The 21335-nt window shown below is 45.5% G+C and overlaps 1 protein-coding gene across 1 annotated transcript in view; it reads right to left on the reverse strand.

Annotated features, from left to right (window-relative positions):
• Positions 1-21006, reverse strand: part of LOC138763988 (uncharacterized) — a 326058-nt gene extending 305052 nt beyond the window's left edge. The window contains exon 1 of the mRNA XM_069939114.1: positions 20592-21006. Coding sequence (XP_069795215.1) covers positions 20592-20655 — 64 coding nt within the window. The 5' untranslated portion in view covers positions 20656-21006. The remainder of the gene's footprint in view (positions 1-20591) is intronic.
• Positions 21007-21335: the final 329 nt, after the last annotated feature.

Below are 21335 nucleotides of genomic sequence, written 5' to 3' on the forward strand. Positions count from 1 at the left end.
GGATCACTTGAGTCTCCCTCCCCCGCTCTACCTCCCACTGCCCCACATCTACTTGATCTACTCGGATCGTTATCTGAAGAGGGTGCACAAAATCACTGAGGACCCCTGCCACCCTGCACAGAGCATCTTTCAACTGCTCCTGTCAGGAAAGAGATACAGGAGTGTCAGTGCCAGTACCACCAGGTTGAGAAACGGCTTCTTCGCTGAAAGACCAAAAGAACTGCTCACACTGACCATCTGAGACTCTCATATTTACTAAACATTATTTATTGGTCTACATGAATGCTTGTCCTGGATATGTATTGTTTGTCTGACTGTGTCTTATGTCTGGTTGTGTATCTGCGCGTTTTGCTCCGCGGACTTGAGAACACTGTTTCGTCGGGTTGTACTTGTGCAATCAGATGATAACAAACTTGACTTGATATGATTTTCTGAGCCTCCATAAAATGCATAGTTCGGACACTGGTATAAACTGGACTTCAGAAGAAGTCAAGAGGAGAGAAATATATTGTGAGATCCAACAAAACTTTATTTCCTCCCACTGTCCACCATCCCAGATGCAGATTGCAATGGCCGAAAGTCATTGCGATCACACTGTTACTCTCCCTGCCCCTCCCAACAGCCTGGTTAGGAAACAGAAATACTCCAAATGCAGAGAGAAAAGCTTTGTACCTCTCCTATCGGACACCATGTTTCAAAGTGTCATACCTTGTTGTAAATCCAAAACAGTCTTTAAGGGAAGAAAGAAAATCAGTCATCAGCATAGAGCCTGAAATTTATAAGCCGATGCAATTAACCTCTGATTGATCTCATGAGTTCACAGGCAGAGTTAGTTAGCTAGGTTTAGTGAGTATGGTATTGATCGGTTTCGCAGTGATTTTGATATGGGGCGACTGGGATTTACCTCACAACATTTTCTTTTCTTTGGCTTGGCTTCGCGGACGAAGATTTATGAAGGGGGTAAAAGTCCACGTCAGCTGCAGGCTCGTTTGTGGCTGACAAGTCCGATGCGGGACAGGCAGACACGGTTGCAGCGGCTGCAGGGGAAAATTGGTTGGTTGGGGTTGGGTGTTGGGTTTTTCCTCCTTTGCCTTTTGTCAGTGAGGTGGGCTCTGCGGTCTTCTTCAAAGGAGGTTGCTGCCCGCCAAACTGTGAGGCACCAAGATGCACGGTTTGAGGCGATATCAGCCCACTGGCGGTGGTCAATGTGGCTGGCACCAAGAGATTTCTTTAGGCAGTCCTTGTACCTTTTCTTTGGTGCACCTCTGTCACGGTGGCCAGTGGAGAGCTCGCCATATAACACGATCTTGGGAAGGCGCAACATGGTGAGATGTAAAATGACTTGAATAAACGTGATTATTGGTTGGCTCACCCTAGAAGAGTTTCCACGAAGGCTGCTGGACGATCTCACATCCAGCCCTCGTATATCTGCAACGGAGTGGTATGTGAATGTCTCACTCCAGCACTCATGGAAAAGCCCCAGGAAGACATCCTGGTGCTTACTGAGGAACGGTAGCAACAGAACTGGTCGACCTGCTCCAGTAACCTTCAGTATTGTGCGCGTGAGGCTCGCATTTTCACCCTGTGAATTTGTGCGTGTCCTCCAGGTTCAGAATCAGGAGGGTAGGTGGTAAAACTTTTTGTCCCATGGTGAGGATGTCAAAAATAATGCATACTTTTAAGATTAGGAGAGGCTTTAAAGGGGGTCTTTTATTTCGGATTCAGCAGTTTCCGTGCTGCATTTGTCTATAACTTTAAGCAAAGAAAGGGCAACAGAGTCATCTTGGTGTCCTGGATAATATTGTTCCCATCACTGTCACATTGGCACAGGTGTTAGAGCTGGCGCCTTCCAGTGCCAGAGATCCAGGTGTTATCCCTGTGAAGTTTGCACTGTTATGAGCTCAGAGGACCCCAAAACCCAGAAGCAATAGATATTCGCCAAAAGTTGCTTTTAATTATCTTTAAACATGAAAATAGAATCAAACTTTAACTTATCAATATTGACTTAACTAACCTAACTTAATTCCCTTCTAATTCTAAGTGCACGTGTATGTTATATACGTGTAAGTTCAGAAAAGTTCTTTGGTTCACAGTCCAAACTCCCTTCTATTCCTCCAAGTTCACTGCTTACAAGCAATTCTTATACTGTGCCCAGAATTTAACATTTATGAAGTTCGCCAGGCTTTGGTGCTTGAAAGGTAAATGGTTACTGCTCAGGAATGTTCTTGTCAGTTTTCAGAGAGAGTCTTGTTGTACGCTGGACACCCAGCCACTTCAGTGTCTTGCCGAAGAAACTTTCCCCTTCAGGGTTCTTGAGATTATAACCTCTTTCTTTCAGGTCACCACAGAGTGTCTTTTTTTCTCTCTTATTCCAAGTGAAGCATTAGGCAGCCAGTCCTCTCCTCTTGCATGAACCAGAAGGGCTTTGACCAGGCTAAACTAAACACTCACAACCAGTCTTCCAAAATGGGGTTTTCCACAAGCTTGCCAGCTTGTCCTGTTCCAGTCCCAGTTGCTGCTGCTGAACTGTAGAACTAAATTCTCTCTCTCTCTCTCTCTCTCTCTCTCTCTCTCTCTCTCTCTCTCTCACACACACACACACACACACACACACACACACACTCACACACACACACACACACACAAACACACACGACTCTCTCTGCTTGCAAAACCACATGACCCTCCTAGAACAGCTAAATTCCACCGATGTTGTTATCTGACGAAAGGACATCTATGTACAAAGAACATTTAATCTTCCCCTGCTTGTTTTGGTCATAGACTGTCAGAGGCCTAGCCTTGATGCAAAATAAACCATTGTATTCAAAGTGATAAGCTGAAAATTATGTTATTCGATTGAAGCCTCGCATGCTAGCTTGCTCGCTTATCTTTCTTGATGTGCTGGTAATAGGTGCTTAGGTAAGCAGTTTTTGGGTAATATAAGCCATGGTCCCACTGCTGAAGTCTGAGACTCTCCGAGAGGTGGCAACATCTCTCAGCAAGAAGAAGAACTTCTAGAGTCCAGCCAACGTCCCGGTCAGGGGAGGTGGAGAAGCTGCTACTGGCGCCATGACAACCTACTACAAGTGTGCAGTCTTTGCCTCGCTTCGGCAGTTGGGACCAGTCGAGGCATTGATAAGTATAGTTGGGAAGGGCTTGCATATTGTAGTTTGAAATCAACTTTTGAATTTGTAATAAACATTTGTATAAACTGAACTGCTTTCGCTGTGTATGTCTATTTTCGTAGCTCAAACACTGTGACCAATCTAAAACAAACAAAATGAGAGGTATAAGTTTACCCAAGACAGGCTGTTGGCCCCAACATGTCTAGCATGAGCAGAGGTCCAATAGTTTAAATAAGATCTGTTTTAAAGTGTTTGTATGTGACCTACACTAAAAACCCTGTCCCAGTTTATCTCACAAACACATATCTATATACTCTGTCAAAGCACGTTTTCCCCATGACCACGTAGGTTTCTTCTGGGTGTTCCGACATCCCAAAGAAAGTGTAGGTTGGAAGGGAATTACAATGGAATTTGTACCTCATGTGCGGGTACGTGGTAGAATCTGGAGGTTGATGGGAATGTGGGGAGAATAGAATAGGATTAGGGTTGTGTTAATGCAAATGTGTTCTTGATGGGTATTGGGGTGGAAGGACTTGTTTCTGTGCTGTATCTCTCTCTAAGTCTACAATGTTATTACAACAGATGATTGGGTCTTTGCATTTGTGGGAGGTGGCTCTGTTAATTGGTTGCACATTCAGAGAGGGAAACGGAGGTGGCATTTCAAATCAAAGACCTCCTATTATTTCTGATTTCCATTTGTAATTTAGCATTACAGCACAGTGACAAGCCTTTTCAACCTACGAACCCCCGCTGCCCAAATACCCCCTTGTGACCAATGAACCTACTAACCCTGTATGTCTTTGTGAGGAGACCAGAGCACCCAGAGGAAACCCATGCAGGTCATGGAGAGAATGTACATACACCTTACAGAGACGGGCAGATCCAAACCCAGCTCACAGGTGCTGTAATAGCATCACACCAACTGGGCCACCCTATGACCCAGAAATATTAACTCTGCTGCTCTCCATGGACATTGCCTGAGCTGTTGAGTATTTACAGCAGTGAATCTCAACCTTTTTTACTTCCATTCACATACCACTTTAAGTATTCCCTATATCATAGGTGCTCAATGATTAGAAAGGAGTTGCTTAAGTGATAGGTGGGTGGAAAAAGTTTGAAAATCACTTTTATTCAGACCTAAATGACTCACTACGTGCACGGTTTCATAACTTCAAAGGAAATGGGGCAATGACAATTTTTCTCAAGTAAACTATTTCAGTAACAATTGGGTCGAGAGAAGTGATTCTCAATCTTCCCTTCCTACCCACATCCCACCTTAAGCAATCCTGTACACGGAGCATCGATGGCATAGGGATTGCTTAAAGTGGTATGTGTGAAGAGAAAGATTGAGAACCACTGGTTTACAGCAATTTCTATTTTATTTGTGGAATTTGCATTATTAGGTTTATAATTTCAGTCTCTTGCCTTGTCACAATGACTGCATGTTATACTTATTGAGCAACATGTTAAGTCCTTGAGATGGTATAGAGCGGCCCAGCTCTGCAAATAAAAATGAGCAAGAACATGAAAGAAACACGTGTTATAGGTGAGGTGGGAGAAGTTTAAAGGAGATGTGTGGGGTAAGGTTTTTACAGAGAGTGGTGGGTGCAGATAACAATAGTAGAATTCTATTCTACTATTGTATCTACCAGAAGAAGGTTTTAGATAGACCCATTAGGGGGTTAGAGTGATGAATCATGTGCAAGCAGCAGAATTTTAGTTTGATTTGGGCACCATGTTGGGCCCAGTCATGTGGATTGAAAGGCCTGTTCCTCTCCTGTATTGATCTATAAGAATGAAATAGCACTTGTTGGAGCTAACTTTAAATCAGTTGAGAATTTGGTCTAAAGCAGTGATTCCCAACCTTTTTCTTTCCACTCACGTACCATTTTAAGTATTCCCTATGCCGTAGGTTGTCTGTGATTAGTAAGGGATTGCTTAAGGTGATATGTGGGTGGAAAAAATAGTTTGAAAACCACTATTTTAACCGTACCTAATTGACTTGTTATGTGCATGGTTTCATAATGCCAAAGGAAATGGGGCAATGACAACTTTTGTCAAGAAAAATATTTCAGTAACAATTGGATCGAGAGCAGTGATTTTCAACCTTCTCTTCCCACTCATATACCACCTTAAGCAATCACTTACCAATCACAGAGCACCAATGGCACAAGAATTACTTAAAGTGTTATGAGAGTGGAAAGAAAAATGTTGAGAACCACTGATCTAAAGTAAAAACACAACGCTGGAGAAACTCAACAGTGGAAACAGTGATAAAGATATATAACTTATGTTTCGGGCTTGAGCCCTTCATCCAGCTATGAGTAAAATGTAGGCAGGTGTCTGAACAAGAGGGTGTGGGGCAGGGTCGGCATCACGGGGAGAGGTATTCATAGGCTCAAATTAGTTATTATGCCCCCCATTACCTGGTCCGATGCTGCTGCCAACACCCCCCCCCCCCCGGTCTGACACCAGTGAGAAATCAGTGCCTCCCACAGTTTCCCTAATGCCCCTCGATTACCCTTGTTCCAATGCCGACTCTTTGTGGGGGAGGAGCAAGGCCCACAGTCAGGAGGTAATAGGTGGATAAAGGAGAGAGGGCACACCAGCAAGCAGGGGGATGGGGTAAGCTCTGTGAACAGAGAGAGGGAGGGGGGGGAAGAGATGAAGACAGAGCGTCAGGGAAGAGAGGGAGAATGGGGAAGTGGGCAAGTAGAAACTGGAGAAGTCGATGTTTAAGCAATCTTTGGCATGCCTGACATTTGTTGGGATTCCATTGCATCTGTATGGGGGAGACAGGCCCATTCCAAGGTGCAGGAGGACGGGCTGAGGGACAAATCAAAGCTTGGAGCAACCTCAGTAGGTGACCTACAAGGAAAGGGCAGAAGGGGTCCATCTGCCCTGGACACTGAGGGACAAAGTGCTGCGTAACAACCCTCTGAATTCATCACTAGCAGAATATTTAGGACTGAAAAATTGATGAGCTATTTACATCTTGTAAATATCGTCATCCTGTGTCGGTGCTGTGCAATTGCTCAGCAAAAGGAGGTGTAAGGCATTCCTTCCGTCCTATAGCCTACAGGTCACCCATGGGCAAGGTGTAGTATGGTAAACCACTCTCTGTATATTTATCTGCTGGGGCACACCCATTGGCCGACTGTACCTGGGGTTCCACCCACAGACTCCTGAATAAAGATATCTGTTCTACAGCCACCCCCACCCCAAACTCAGGACAGTTCACCAACATGGACTCATCTCCATCCTGTTGTGAATAAAAGCCTTTCAGTTTTGCACAACTTGCAGACTTTTTGGAGTTATTGATGATGCATCAATTTTATTCACAATAAATTGTGTCAATGGAGCAGATCTTAAAGCTTAGAGAAGCTGGAAATCGACCCTCACATGCCTGAGGTATCTCCTAACTTCAAACTCTGGCGGTGCTGCTTCGAGGTGCTCCTACAGGCATCGTTATCCATCGCTCGGCCAGAGAACGACAAACTGCAGGTACTCCACACCTGGGTCGGGACCCTGGAGTATGCGATGATCATGGATGCTGCAATGTATCCGGAGGCAATGGACATCTTTAAAGGCCATTACCTGCGAAAAGTAAATGAAGTCTGCTCAAGACATCTCCTGGTGACTCAAAAACAGAGACCCGGGGAATTGAATGCAGAGTGTCACCTGGCCCTTTGGACAGGCCTGCAAATGCAAAGCCATGACAGCTGCAGAGAACATGGAGGGCCTGGTTATAGATGCCTATGTCGCAAGAATCAGGTCCAATTACATCCATCAGAGACTGTTAGAACAAGGTGAGCTCAATTTGCAGAGGGTGGTCGAATTGGCAGGCACCCTAGAGGTGGCCCTCCAGAATATGACCGCCTCATGGTTGCCCTGGGTGCTGCCAACTTGGGAAATGCCACCATTGCCATGTCCCATCAGAGACTCGACCATGATCACTCTACTCTGTGAGCACCTTAAGTGCTAATTCTGCGGCCTGGACAAGCACCCGAGGAAATGCTGCCCAGCCTAAGATGCTGTTTGCTCCAGCTGTGGGAAGAAAGGGCACTATGTGAAGGTGTTTAGATCCAAACCACCCCTATCCAGCAGCGCCAGGTGTGGACCGTGGGTGCCACCATCTTGGATACCATCATCTTGGATACCACCATCCCCAGGAACCAACAGCACCATGTGTAAGCCGCAGGGGACGCCATCTTGCACGCCATCTTTGAGACCCAGCAGTGATGCTTGAGAGTCCTGGGGGGTACCATCTTAGATGCTGCGATCTCCTAGCCGAAAACACAAATGCTCTGTTGCATCAACAAGCATCAACCCAACACTGGCCTTCATCACGTTGGACCAAGGTAGTCCTCATCACTCGTCAGGTCGATTATGGATATTCAGGTAAATGGCCACGTGATGAGTTGCCTGTTCGATAGTGGGAGCATGGAGTGCTTCATCCTACCTGACACGGTGCAGCGCTACTTCTCGTAGCAAGGCCAGTAAGTCAAAAGGTCTCCTTGGCCTCAAAGTCCTAAATGGCTGATGTCTGTGGCTACTGTGTAATGACCTTGACCATGCGGGATACAGACTACAAGGACATCAAACTCCTAGTGATGTCGCAGCTGTGCACTACCGTGCTACTGGGATTGGACTTCCAATGTTACCTTAAAAGTATGTCAATGAAGTACATTGGGTCCCCTCCCCCCACCACCACCCCCCCCCCCTCACCATCTGTAACCAGCAGTTTTTAAAGCACCCACTGCTGGATAGGGGTGGTTTGGATCTAAACACCTTCACATAGTGCCCTTTCTTCCCACAGCTGGAGCAAACAGCATCTTTGGTTGGGCAGCATTTCCTCGGGTGCTTGTCCAGGCCTCAAAACTAGCCTTCAGCCTCCAGGCAATATCCTAACCGACCAGGGTGCATGACCTGCGGACTCTCCACCCTCAAAATCACCTCTCCATCGCTGTTTTCCAACTTCACCACTGATTGTAAACCCGTCACCACCAAAAGTAGACAGTACAGTGCTAGGGATAGGGACTTTATTAGGGCAGAGATATAGTGGCTAATCAACAAGGGGATCGTTGAACCCACACCAGCCCTTGGAAGAGCACAAGTGGTGGTGGTGAGGAACAGGGAGAAAAGCAGAATAGTTATCGATTACAGTTAGATCATTAAAAGGTACACACAGGTGAACACGTTCTCCCACCCTCATATATCCGACATGGTGAATCAAACCGCACAATATTGGGTATTCTCCAACATCAACCTAAAATTGGCATACCACCAGCTCCCCATCTGCCCAGAGGACCGCCAATATACTGGTTTCAAGGCGGATGGCCACCTCTATCATTTCCTGAGGGTCCTCTTCAGCATTACCAACAGGGTTTCGGTGTAGAGCAGTATGAGCTGCAGGCCATATTCACATATCTGGACAACATCATCATCTGTGGCCATGACCTGCAAGACCATGATGCCAACCTTCAAAAATTCCTCTAGACCACCAGACTCCTCAATCTCACACAACTCACCCGTCATCCTTGGCTGTGTTGTTGAGAATGGAATCTTTGGCTCCGACCCTGACCACATTTGCCCACTTTTGAAACTTCCCCTCCCTCACAGTCTTAAAGCCCTGAAAAGGTGCCTGGGCTTTTTCTCTTACTATGCCCAGTACGTCCCCAAATATGAGGACAAGACCCGCCCCCTCATTAAATCCACCTTTCTCCCCCCAACACCAGAGGCCCGCGCAGCCTGATGCACCCTGTGGATGAATCCATCCCTTTCCAGGTGGAGAGTAATGCATCCGACTTCGCCCTGGTTGCCACACTTAACAAGGCGGGCAGACCTGTCGCTTTCTTTTTCTGCACCTCCAGGGCCCCCGAAATTCAGCACTCTTTTGTCAAGACCAAGACCCATGCCATTGTCGAGCACTACTTGACCAGCAAACAATTTACCTTGCTGACTGACCAACATGCAGTCGAGTTCATGTTCAATACCAGCAGCAAGGTAAAATCTAAAACGACAAGATATTGAACTTTTTACCTACAATTACCATATCTTGTACCGACCCGGGAAACTCCGTGAGCCCGCAGATGCTCTCTCCCATGGAACCTGTGCCAGCGCACAATTTCGCCACTTACAAGCCCCCCACAACGATCTCTGCCTCCCAGGAATTACCAGGTTCTTTCACTTTGTCAAGGTTCGCCATCTGTCTTACTACATCGAAGAGATCAGGTCAATGACCAAAAACTGCCAGTTCTATGGAGAGGGCACAGTTATATCGGCCAGACGGAGTGCAGTTGATAAAGGCCGCCCATCCCATTGATGGGATTTCAAAGGACCATGGACCACAATGTGTACTTCCTCATCGTCATTGATGAATACTCGCATTTTCCATTCGCCATATCCCGCCCAGACATGACCGCTGCCACAGTTATAAAGGCCCTACGCAGTCTCTTCACCCAGTTTGGCTTCCCCTGCTGTATTCATAGCTATCACGGGCCCTCCTTTATGAGCAATGAGCTGCATCAGTACCCGTTGGGCAGAGGCATTGCCACGAGTAGGACCACCAGCTAACCCACCCCCCGGGAAAGAGAAAACACCACAATCTGGAAGGACATCCTTCTAGCCCTACAGTGTAGAGGTCTTCCTGTCTCCCACTGGCAAGAGGTCCTCCCTGAAGTGCTCTATTTGATAAGGTCACTCCTAAGTAGAGCCAACAATGCCACACCATACGAACAAATGTTTTCATTTCACTACAGGGACTGATGTCCCCAGGGCCGGTTCTATTCTGGTAACATGTAAGGAGTCATAAGTCCGACCCACTGGTCGGAAAGGTCCATCTCCTCCATGCCAACCTCCAATACGCCTCAGTGGTGTACTCTGATGGGCACAAAGAAACGGACTTTGTTAGAGGTCTGGCTCCCTCAGGGGTTCCGGAAACCATTACTGATCACCCCACACCCCTTTCACCTCTTGCCATCCACGATGCACCAGGGCCATGGTATGTTGCCCTAGCCCCAACAGATGGCATTGCCAGACACAACGCTGGGCACCCACCAAGCCAATGGGCAATAACTGCATACAGGCACCCCAGACTGTGCAAGATCCCATCACTGCACCATAGTCACAGCCGGTACTTCATCAGTCACAGCAGCAAATCAGGCTGCCTGAGAGACTTAATGTGTTGAATCTAATGCACTTCACCCTGCTGGATTCTTTTTAAAAGCATGGGATGAATGTGGTAAACCACCGTCTGTATATTTATCTGTTGGTGCATGTCCATTGGTTGACTGCACCTGTGGCTCCATCCACAGACTCCTGAATAAAGGTAACTGTTCCATAGCCCCCTCCCCAGCTCAGGACAGTCGACCGGCGTGGATGTGCCTCCATTCTATTTTGAATAAAAGCCCGTCAGTTTTGCATAACTTCCAGTCTTTTCGAGCTGTTGATGGTGCATCATTTAGCATCTGTTTAGCCTCCCAATCAGGGTCACCATGGATTGCAGATAGTGGATGTTTTTTTTTACAGGCAGATACGACAAATTGGAATTTGTGGTTGTAAAACTAAAACTATCTGCTGATCAATGGCCAGGGTGATCCATCCAGTATGGACACTGCAACTGAAGAAGGCAATGGGAAACCACTTCAGTATTTTTCCCTTGTATAGTCATGAACTTAACACCGACTACAGTCTCAGCTCGAGGACGGAGCCTTCATCGAAGGAGATCAGGGGAGCCAACAACTACAGTCTGGAGGGTGAGAGATCATGATGGATGGAGAGACATGATCGCCCACGCCAAACAGCAAGGAACCTGAATGATGATGAAATATTGTCAGCGAATATAATGATGGGCTCGGTAGAGTGAATGAAGACAATATTGTGTTACTGCATTACGCAACTCTAAGTTATGTTCAGGAAGGAAAACAAAACTGGGAAATTCCTGTAATGCTCTAACCTCTCTCGCATTCATTTTCAAAATATTTATTGACCTTGTGGTTTTTAAAAAATGTGAAAATGGAACGATAAAACAAAACTCCAAGTAATTATTTTTGAGGGAAAAGAACACAGAAAAAAAGAGACTAACAATAAAATGGGGATTCTTTCTGTTATAACTCATGTCTGAGTTGAAATTTCCGTTAGATTACAACACAGCACAGTTAAAAATCCCCTGAAATCACTTGAGTAATTTACCCTGTAAATTATTTCCCATATAGGAATGACGAGAAAAAAATATTGCTGATAACTTGTGTGTTTTACTTTCAGTTGTTGGCCAGGTTAGTATATATTGGCATTCTTATTTGACCTTGAGCAGGTCAAATAAGGTAAGCCACCTACTCGATCCTGTGTGACCCACCCTGTGAAGTTGGACCTAAAATATGGCTAGGGATGGAGCTCCAGGGTTTCAGAATGGTGGGCGATTGAAAGGGGAAGCTGCAGACGGTGGTGTTCCTCTGTGCCTGATGCCCTGGACTTTCTTGGTGAGAAGAGGGCATGAGGCCCTGGTAGGACAGATAGAATCAAATAGCTCAGAACCAGCTCATCCATGACAGCCAAGATAGCATCCTAGGTAGCCCCATTGGCCTGCAGTTGGTTCATATCCCTCTAAGCCCTTTCTATGCATAGATCTGTCTTCTTCACATTGTAATTGTAATTTGATGGACAGTTGGAAATCTGAAATCAGCTCCTGAAGGAAATGACGACTCACGCCAATGAGGCACGATGATCAGGAGGTTAATACCTTTCCTGACAGAGGGACCGGCAGTGCCCACAAGCTTGCACCCCATGCAACCTTGCCAGTATTTTGAGCACCAACCCTTTCTCCTTGAGGAGCCAATGACCCATAACAGCACGGTTAGCACAATGCAGATACAGCGCCAGCAAATAGGGTTCGAATCCCACGCTGCCTGTGAGGAGTTTGTATATTCTCCCCATGTCTGCTTGGGTGCTCTGGTTTCCTCCCACCATTTGAAAAAGTACTGGGGGTGAATGTAAATTGGGTGCATTTGGACAGCACAGGTTCATGGGCCGAAAGGGCCTGTTACTGTTCTGTATGTCTAATTTAAAATTAAAATTAGTGGGATAAAAGCTTAATCCAGCATGTAGTAATACCGTTTAAACATGTTTAATGGTGTGAACAGTGCCTGAAAAAAATTGGACTACATGAGGTACTCCAATGGTGTCAGTGTTGATGGCAAATGGTGAGGATTTACCTCTCCCAAGGTAAAGGGGAGCTGAAGCTTACCAGCAATATACAACACAGTAGTGTAGCCGGTAGAACTGCTTTCTCCAGGCTCCAGCAGTCCAGATTCAATTCTGACCTCCAGTTCTGTCTGTGCAGAATTTCAACCCTCCCCCTCTGGCTGAAAATGTTTCCTCCCGTGTCTAACTTAGCCTCTTTATTGTCTCAAATAGCCCCTCTGTTAGCCTCCAACTCACCCACCACTTATCCTCCTTTATCCATGTCATCACAATCTTCTCCCTGACACTGGTCTCCCCAAGACCCCCAGTTGTCCTTCCCCTTCACCTGCTCAAACAATCTCTCCCTCCCCATCCTCACTCACTCTCTCAAACATTTCTCACTGCATTCCCCCAAACCCTTGGATCTTCATCTTGCCCTCTCATCTTCAGGTAGACCATGATATAGGGCCCAGGCCCAAAACATTGGTTACCCTTTAGTTCCCATAGATGCTGCATGACCTGCTGAGTGCCATGCTATAGGAAGGGTGTGATGATTCTGGAGAGAGTGCAGAGGAGATTCACCAAGATGTGGCCTGGATGGAACATTAGATGAGAAGGATTTGTTCTCCCTGGAGTGGAGGAGGCAGAGAAATTACTTGATAGAGGAACTTTTTTGGGGGATGGGAGGTTGATAGGTAAGGTGGAGAGAAGGAATCTTTCACCTTTGATGTCTTAAATAAAGGGTAAGACATTGGGCAAGAGATAAAAGGTTAAAGGAGACCAAAGGGGAACTTCTTTCACACAGAGAGTGGCTGGGGAGATAGGGGACAAAGATCTTCTCACATCACTGAGTAGTATCTTGAATAGCCAAGGCAGGGAAATTTGTGGACTTAATGCAGATCAAAAGAACTAGTTTATTGTCATATGTGGCAAGATGCAGTGATAGAGGTTGCTTTGTCAGCAGGTCAATTGGGCATCGCATACGTTTGACAGCTCTTGGACTGTATTCCTTGGAAGAATGAAAGGGGACTTTATGGAAACATTTTGAATGTTGAAAGGCCTGGACAGAGTAGATGTGGCAAAATTGTGTCTCGTGGCAGGGGAATCCGGAACAAGAGGGCACAACCTCAGGATTGAAGGGAACCCGTTTAAAACAGAGATGCGGAGGAATTTCTTTCGTCAGAGAATGGTGAAGTTTTGAAATTTGTTGCCAAGGGTAGCTATGGAAGTCAGGTCACTGGGTGTGTTTAAGGCAGAGATTGATAGATATCTGAATAGTTAGGGTGTCAAAGGTTCTGGGGAGAAGGCAGGGGAATGGGGCTGAATGGGAAAATAGATCAGCTCATAATGGAATGGCAGAGTGACCTTGTTGGCCCCTATATCTTATGGTCTTATAGTCTTACATGTAAGAGACAGAACAGAAGCACAGGGTAAGAGGGAGAGATCAATTGGTCCAGAGTCCAGAGGAAAGGCAGCAGAATGATATTATTTTGAGGTTCATTCATACAACGGGAAAGAAATCGACCTTGATTTGGCAGTGTGTTATCTCAAGTTTGTGAATCATCTTCCTGGCAGGAAGAGTGGGGGAAAAGAGAGTATGGCCCCAGGTGGATGTCTGTGGCACGTTGGCTGCTCTTTCAAGGCAGCCGGAGTTATGGATGAAGTTAATAGCATGGTGGGGTGGGTTGTGGGGGAGTTTGTCATAATGGCCTGAGCAACATTCATAACCCTGGAGATGTGAAGGTTGAAGGCACGTCAAATTATGATGAAATAGGGTAGATTGTAAGAATCTTTTCCCTTAATGTCTGCAACAAGAGATGCCAACAAGAGGCAACAACATGCCAACCATTGTGCCATCAATAGGATAGTGCAATCGTTGGCATGGAGCAGGCAGGGCGAAGGACCTGGGTTTCTGTTTTCCGAGTCAATGACATTTCATCTGCTCCTTGATCCTAATCCATATGAGAGAGTGCTTCGTACGCTTGTTAATTTAAAAGACTGGGTCACATGGACATACCTCATAATATTGTATGAACCACATTGGCATTTCAGGATGAGGCCCTCAATAAACATCATGTTTACTTGAAGCTTCCATGTCTAAATGATAATTTGCTCCAAGTTCCAGCCTGGAAGAGCTCACGATTCATAGAACATAGAACAATACAGTACAGTACAGGCCCTTCAGCCCTCGATGTTGGGCTGACCCACATATTCTTTCATTAAAAAAAGTACTGAACTGTCTCTAGCCAATAACCCCCTATTTTTCTTTCATCTATCTAAGAGTCTCTTAAATGCCCGCAATGTTTCATTCTCCACCACTATCCCCAGAAATCTGCTGTGTCATTCTCTGGAGCTATGACTTAGCAATTTGAAAGGCTTCTGCTGTAGATAACCAGAACAGTCCCAGCAATCGGGCTTCAATTCACTTAGTAGGAAATGTAAACACCAGAAACAGGAGCAGGAGTCCGTCAACTGACTCATCGAGCATGCTCCACCATTTACTAAAATCATGGGTGGTCTGGCCATGGATTTAGCTCAATGCCCACTTGTTCCCCATAAGTCTTAATACCCCTATTATTCAAAACCTATCTCTCTGTGTCTTAAATATATTTAATGGGCAGCTTCTACTGCATCCTTGGGTAGAGAGTTCCACAGATACACTGATCTCTGGGAGAAGCAGTTCCTCCTTATATTTGTCTTAAATCTACTCTCCCGCATCAAAGTAGAGAACACAGAAGATAGGATGTTACATTGAAATCATATAAGACATTGGTGAGGCCAAATTAGGAATATTGTGTGCAGTTTTGGTCGCTGAATTACAGGAAGGATATAAATAGTAGGACGAGAGGGCAGAGGAAGTTTACGAGAATGTTGTTGGGGTTTCAGGGAAAGATTGAGCAGGCTGGGACTTTATTCCCTGGAGCATAGAAGGTTGAGGGATGATTTGATAGAGGTATTCATAACTTTAATGGGGACGGATAGAGTCAATGTGGATAGGCTTTTTCCTCTGAGAGTGGAGGAGATTCAAACAAGAGGGGCTGGATTGAGAGTAAAAGGGGAAAAGTTCAAGGGAAACATAAGGGGGAATTTTGTCATGCAGAGGGTGGTGGGGGTATGGAATGAACTTCTGGCAGGGGTAGTAGAAGTGAGATCGATGTTAATATTCAAGGAAAAATATATTTTATGGACTGGAGAGGAGTGGAGGGTTATAGGCCAAATGCTGGTCAGTGGGCCTAGATGGGAGATGATGTTCGGCATGGACTAGTAGGGCCTAACTGGCCTGTTTCTGTGCTGTAAATGGTAATATGTTATACTGAGGTAATGGTCCCCAGTTCTAATCTCACCTGCCAGTGGAAATAACCATCTTATCCATTCCTTTCATAATTTAATATCCTTCTATGAGATCCCTCCTCATCCTTCTAAATTCCATGTGGTGTGGACCCAGGTGATTCATTCAGATGCAAACCCTACTAACTTCCAGAACCAACCTGGTGAACATCCTCTGCGCTACCTCCAGAGCAAGCATAAGCTATAAGGAGATCAGAGCACCACACAGTTCCTCAGGTGCGGCCTCACCTGCACTTTGTACAGTTGCAGCAGAATCTCACTGCTCTTAAATTGACGGCCTCTAGCACAGTGGTTTTCAACCTTTTTCTTCCCACTCACGAACCACCTTAAGTAATCCCTATGCCATAGCTGCTCTGTGATTAGTAAGGGATTGCTTAAGGTTGTATATGAGTGGAAAGAAAAAGGTTGGAAACCACTGTTTTAATCGTACCTAATTGACTCGTTATGTGCACGGTTTCATAACTCCAAATGAAATGGGCCATTGACAATTTTTCTCAAGCAAAATATTTCAATAAAATTTGGGTCTAGGGCAGTGGTTCTCAGCCTTCCCTTTCCACTCACATCCCCCCTTAAGTCATCCTTTACTAATCACAGAACATTTATGGCATAGGGATTACTTAAGATGGTATATGAGTGGAAAGAAAAAGTTTGAAAACCATTGTGGAATCCAGCAGATTGAAAATTAATCGATATAAGGGGTTAATGTTCATTACTGAAAAAAACACGTCAAGCCTCAGGCAGTATCTATGCAAAGAGGAACAGCCAACATTTCAGATGTGTGACTCTTCATCAGAACTCCTTGCCAGACCTGCTGAGCTTTTCTAGCATTTTATTTCAGTCTTCTGGCATCTGTGGTTTCATTTTTAATTTTATTTTATGTTTCCTGCCTCTGGCTACAATTAAAAGCCCTTATAATCTTTATCAGCTTTCATAGTGCCTCTGCAATTGTCCAAGGCTCCCGGATGCTTTGGACCATAGGCCTCTTCGAACAAGGGATTCAGGGACTCTTGATGCAATCACTGTTTGGTGGGAAATGGTCCAATTTAAATTCAAGTTTATTCATCATCTGATTGTACCAGTTCACGATGCAGAAGAGTGCAAAACAGCATTCACTGCAGACTCAATTCTGCCAAGGACAGCAAGGTGGATCATCAGGAAGGACCTGGACACATTTTAATTCATTTCTCATTACAGTGTCTTCTCGCTGGCCTTCCACCCTGCACGAGATCACCTGGACAGCAGGAGCTCCTACATCAGGCAGGTTGACATTCAACACCATCAGACCAGCAAAACTCTTGATCAAACAAATGGATCTGGGATTCTGTTCATCCCTCTTCAACTGGATCCTCGACTTTCTCATCCAGCAGACCCCAATCCTTGTGAATCGGCCACATCACTCTCTTCTTGCTGACCATTGGCACAGGGGTGCCCCAAGGCACAATGCTTGGTCCCCTGATCTAATCCTTTTACACCCATGCCTGTATGCCAAGTGCAACTCCTATGCAATTGAAACGTTTCCTCATATTGGACGAATAATTGGAAATGAGTCAGAATACAGGATGAAGATTGAGAATCTGGTTTGGTGGTACCAGAACAGCAATTTTGCCCCATCCCCAACAAAACCAAGGGGCGTATTCTTGATTTTAGTGAGGAGAGATATCTGCTTGATGGGATGGAGGCAGAGAGCGTTAGCACCTTCCTATGAGCCCATACCTCGGGAAAACTTTCCTCAAGCCAGCACACTGAGGCAACTGTGAAGGAGGTGCCCCAGCGCCGACACTTTCTATGAAGTCCGAGACTATTTAGCATGTCGTCGAACACACTCTCAAACTTCTACAGCTGTACACAACCTGGTGGCTTAGTCTGGATGTCAATGACTCTTTGAGTGAGGTGAAACACGAAAGACTGTAGACGCTGTGACTGTAGTCAAAACACAGAGATGTTGGAGGAATTCAGCTGGCCTTGCTGCATAGGAAGTACATCTGTATTACTGACGTTTCAGGCCTGAGCCCTTCCCCAAGGTATGAGGCCTGTCTCTCTTTTCTACTCATATCTTGAGGAAGGGTTCAGGCCTGAAATGTCAGTAATATAGATTTTCCTCCTATGGACACTGCGAGTCCGGCTGAGTTCCTCTAGCATCTCTGCATTTTTACCTCTCTAAATGATACATATAACCTTGGACCCCCCCCTTTAAAACTCCTTTTCTATCTTTAACCTATACCCTCAAGTTTTAGGCAAACCTCATGGGGGAAAACAGACACTGGCTCTCTGGCCTATCCATGCCTCTCAAAATATTATATACCCCTATCATGTCTCCATTCACCTCCTTTGGTCCAGGATTGGATGGCACTGTTAGCCTATCAGTTAGCTCAAGGCTGTAGCACCAGTGACTGGGGTTAGAACCTGGCGCTGTCTGTAAGATGTTTATTCGTTCTCCCCGTGTCTGAGTGCTCCAGTTTCTTCCCACACTCCAAAACGTACCAGGGGTTGTAGGTAGCACGGGGAGCCTGTTACCATGTTGTACTTCTGAAAGGGACCTGAAGGGTACCATCTTCACAGAGAGAGAGGTGGGTACCAGATGAAGTGGTAGAAGCGGGGATAATTGTAGCATTCAAAAAAGACTTTTAGTCGAGTACATGGACAGGAAAGAATGGGGGATAAATGACAAATATGGGCAAATGGATCTAGCTAGGTTAGCATAGACAAATGGGCTGAATGGCTTGTTTCCCTGCCATAGAACTCTATGACTTGAATCAAGATAGTCCCAATGACTTATAGCTGTGTATTTTAAATATTGTGCAAAGCATTCTAACAAATCTAATAATTCATGGTTACCATTGAGGTTTGCATAACAATAGCAGGGTGCCAGTGACTCGCGTTTGGATCCACCACCCTCTGTAAGGCTTATGTACATTCCCCCCATATCTGTGTGGGCTTCCTTCAGGTGCTCCGGTTTCTTCTTCCCCTTCAAACAAAATGTATGGCTGTTGTGTGTGAATTTGTGTACAGGCTGTGAGCTAGAATGGCCTGTTACTGTGGTGTATGTCTAAATTTAAACCGAAAAGTAAAATGAAAATACACAGATTTAAAACAAATAAAAACAGTTGGTAAAGAACCTTTAGAAATGTGGGTGGGAGAGTGAGAGGAGGGGTGGTAAAATTCACACACTGCTAAGAGTTCTTCCTTAAGTATTCCATGGGACAGGAGCTGTGATATGATACTCTGGCTCTCATTCTACCAGGTGATAACCATTTATTTTTATAAACTCTACACGGAGATTAAATTCTATTTTCTGACATTGCCTCTTACACTGAGCGGCTGTAACATTTGCTGTGTCATTCTGAATTAATCATAGTTTTTGCAGCCAAAATTACTGAAGGATCAACATTCCCTTTCCCTTCACGCCCACCTCCCTCATTTTCACTCATTGCCAATGCCATCCTCCAGTTCTCGTAACAAGCTGTTTGTTGAGTTACAGTCTAGGTCATCTTCTGGATCAACAACAACTTGCATTTACACAGAATTCAGCCAAATAAATCCCAGGCAGCCACGCAAGGAGGCACAATGGCAGGGTGCTAAAGGCTAAGACGAAGAAGTGAGTTCCAAAGTTGAATCTGTAGTTGCCGTGGCTGTTGGTGGCAGCTCGAGGTGAGAGGTATCTGCTTGCTCAAATCCACAAGCTGAAAGCAGCTGATTTGTCCCCTTCCTGGCACAGGGGAGCCACTGTGGTTCCTGTGCTTTTGAAATGCTAATTCAACACCTCCTGGGAATTGATCCCAAGATCGACCCTTGAATACTGCAACACAGACACAGGCCCTTCAACCCATCAAGTCTGTGACAAACTACTATTCTGCCAAGTTTCATTAACCTACACAGTCCACAGGCCTCCATACCCCTGCCATCCATGTACTTATCCAAAGTTTCCTTAAATATCAAAATTGAGTCCTCATTCATCACTTCAACTGACAGCTCGTTCCACACTGTCACCATTCTCTGTGTGAAGAGGATTCCTCCTAATACTCACTTTAAACATTTCACCTTTCACTCTTAGTCCCTGTCCTCTTGTTCTTGTGCCACCAAACCTTGGTGGAAAAAGCCTGTTGCATTTACTCTATCCATAGGAAGGCACTAGAAAACAGGGACACCACCCCCTGTTTGAGAAGGAGAAGCAGAAGTGACAACCCATGGGATGGTGACAATGGTGGCAGACCATTGAGGGGCCCTCAGGCTGAAGAACGCACAGGCGGTGAAGGGCTGTTGGTGACTCAAGGTGAGGAGAACCCATGCAGGCTGCAGTTGCTGGAGACTGACTGGCTGGCTGAAGGGGTGCCAGACATCGAACCAGGATGCAAGAAGGTGCCAGAGGTGCTGGAGGCCTTCAGATTGTGCCAGAGGTTTGCATCTGGAGCTCAGGTTACTGATGGTTTGGACTGAAGGCTGTGTGGCTGCAGAGGCTGCGGGAGTGCTGGCGGCAAATCGATGGACCCCCAGTGACTGGGGGAATCTCTTTTGGTTCTTTTTCTTTGATTGTAAGGGGGGCTGGGCAATTTCTGCCGATAGCGAATCTTTGCCTTATGGTGTACTAAAAGAAATTTCGTGTAATATTACATTTTCTGATTTAGTACATGATGATAAAATAATCTTTAAATTTGAATAAATTTGAATGCTAGTCATTTTGTACACCTCTATCAAGTCTCCCCTCTTTCTCTGATGCTCCAGAGGATAAAATCCTTGCCTGTTTAACCTCTATCTGTAGCTCAGTTCCTCAAGTACCAGCAACATCCCAGTAAATCTTCCTTGCCCTCTTTCAATCTTACTAAACGATTGAACTTACTGTGTTGTTAGGGAATCAACAGTTTGCCCGCACTGAGTATTCAAGCAGCCACTTGTTGAGAGAAAACAGAAGAAGCATGCTTAGTGTCAACAATGCTGGATTACCTGCAGTCCTGTTTGATGGCTCAGTCCTGCTGCTACTGGCTCTCTCTGCTCCATTCTTCTCCATTCTTCTCCACCAGTCACCTTTCTTCTCAGGTTTTTGACAGGCTTGACGCTAATCCAAAGGCAGAGGATCTCTTGTTTGCTTCACTATTTGCCTTCTCCGATGTGAACTGACTTAAACCAAGTCACACCCCAGAAACAGAACTGAAGTCACATTTCCAGTAAATCTGCAGTGCTTTCAAAACGAAAGGAGAGTTGGCAATAGTTTCTGTATGCATGTGTAAGAGAGTGCATCTGAGAACAGGGAGGACGGATTCACTGTGGCAACTTTGGCTCGTGTAACTGTTGTCAATCAAAACCACAAGGAAAACTGAATGCAAATACTTAACAAATGACGAAAGTCCATATGAGACACTCATATGTTTTGACAGGAAGTCTGTGCTTGTGTCACCAATCAGCTGATCACAGTGAAACAAAAACAGGATATTCTGCCGTTTGAAACTGTAGGCTTCATGAGTAGGGCCCATTCGAGTGGGCTACAGGAATGCCTGTGACGCTGAAAACAACATCAGCTGTCCTAGATGAATAAATACCCCCATGCTGAGTTCTTTTAGCATGTTCCTCTTAATGTCATTGTTTGTTTCCTTTTTTCATTTTACTCTGTGTCTATCCAGAGTGAGATTAAACATCTGCAAATGATTCCCACCAACATTCCTGTCAAGACAAGCCACGATGCTTGCAAAA

The sequence above is a fragment of the Narcine bancroftii genome, chromosome 5, assembly GCF_036971445.1.
Source record: "Narcine bancroftii isolate sNarBan1 chromosome 5, sNarBan1.hap1, whole genome shotgun sequence".
NCBI classification, from domain to species: Eukaryota; Metazoa; Chordata; class Chondrichthyes; order Torpediniformes; family Narcinidae; genus Narcine; species Narcine bancroftii.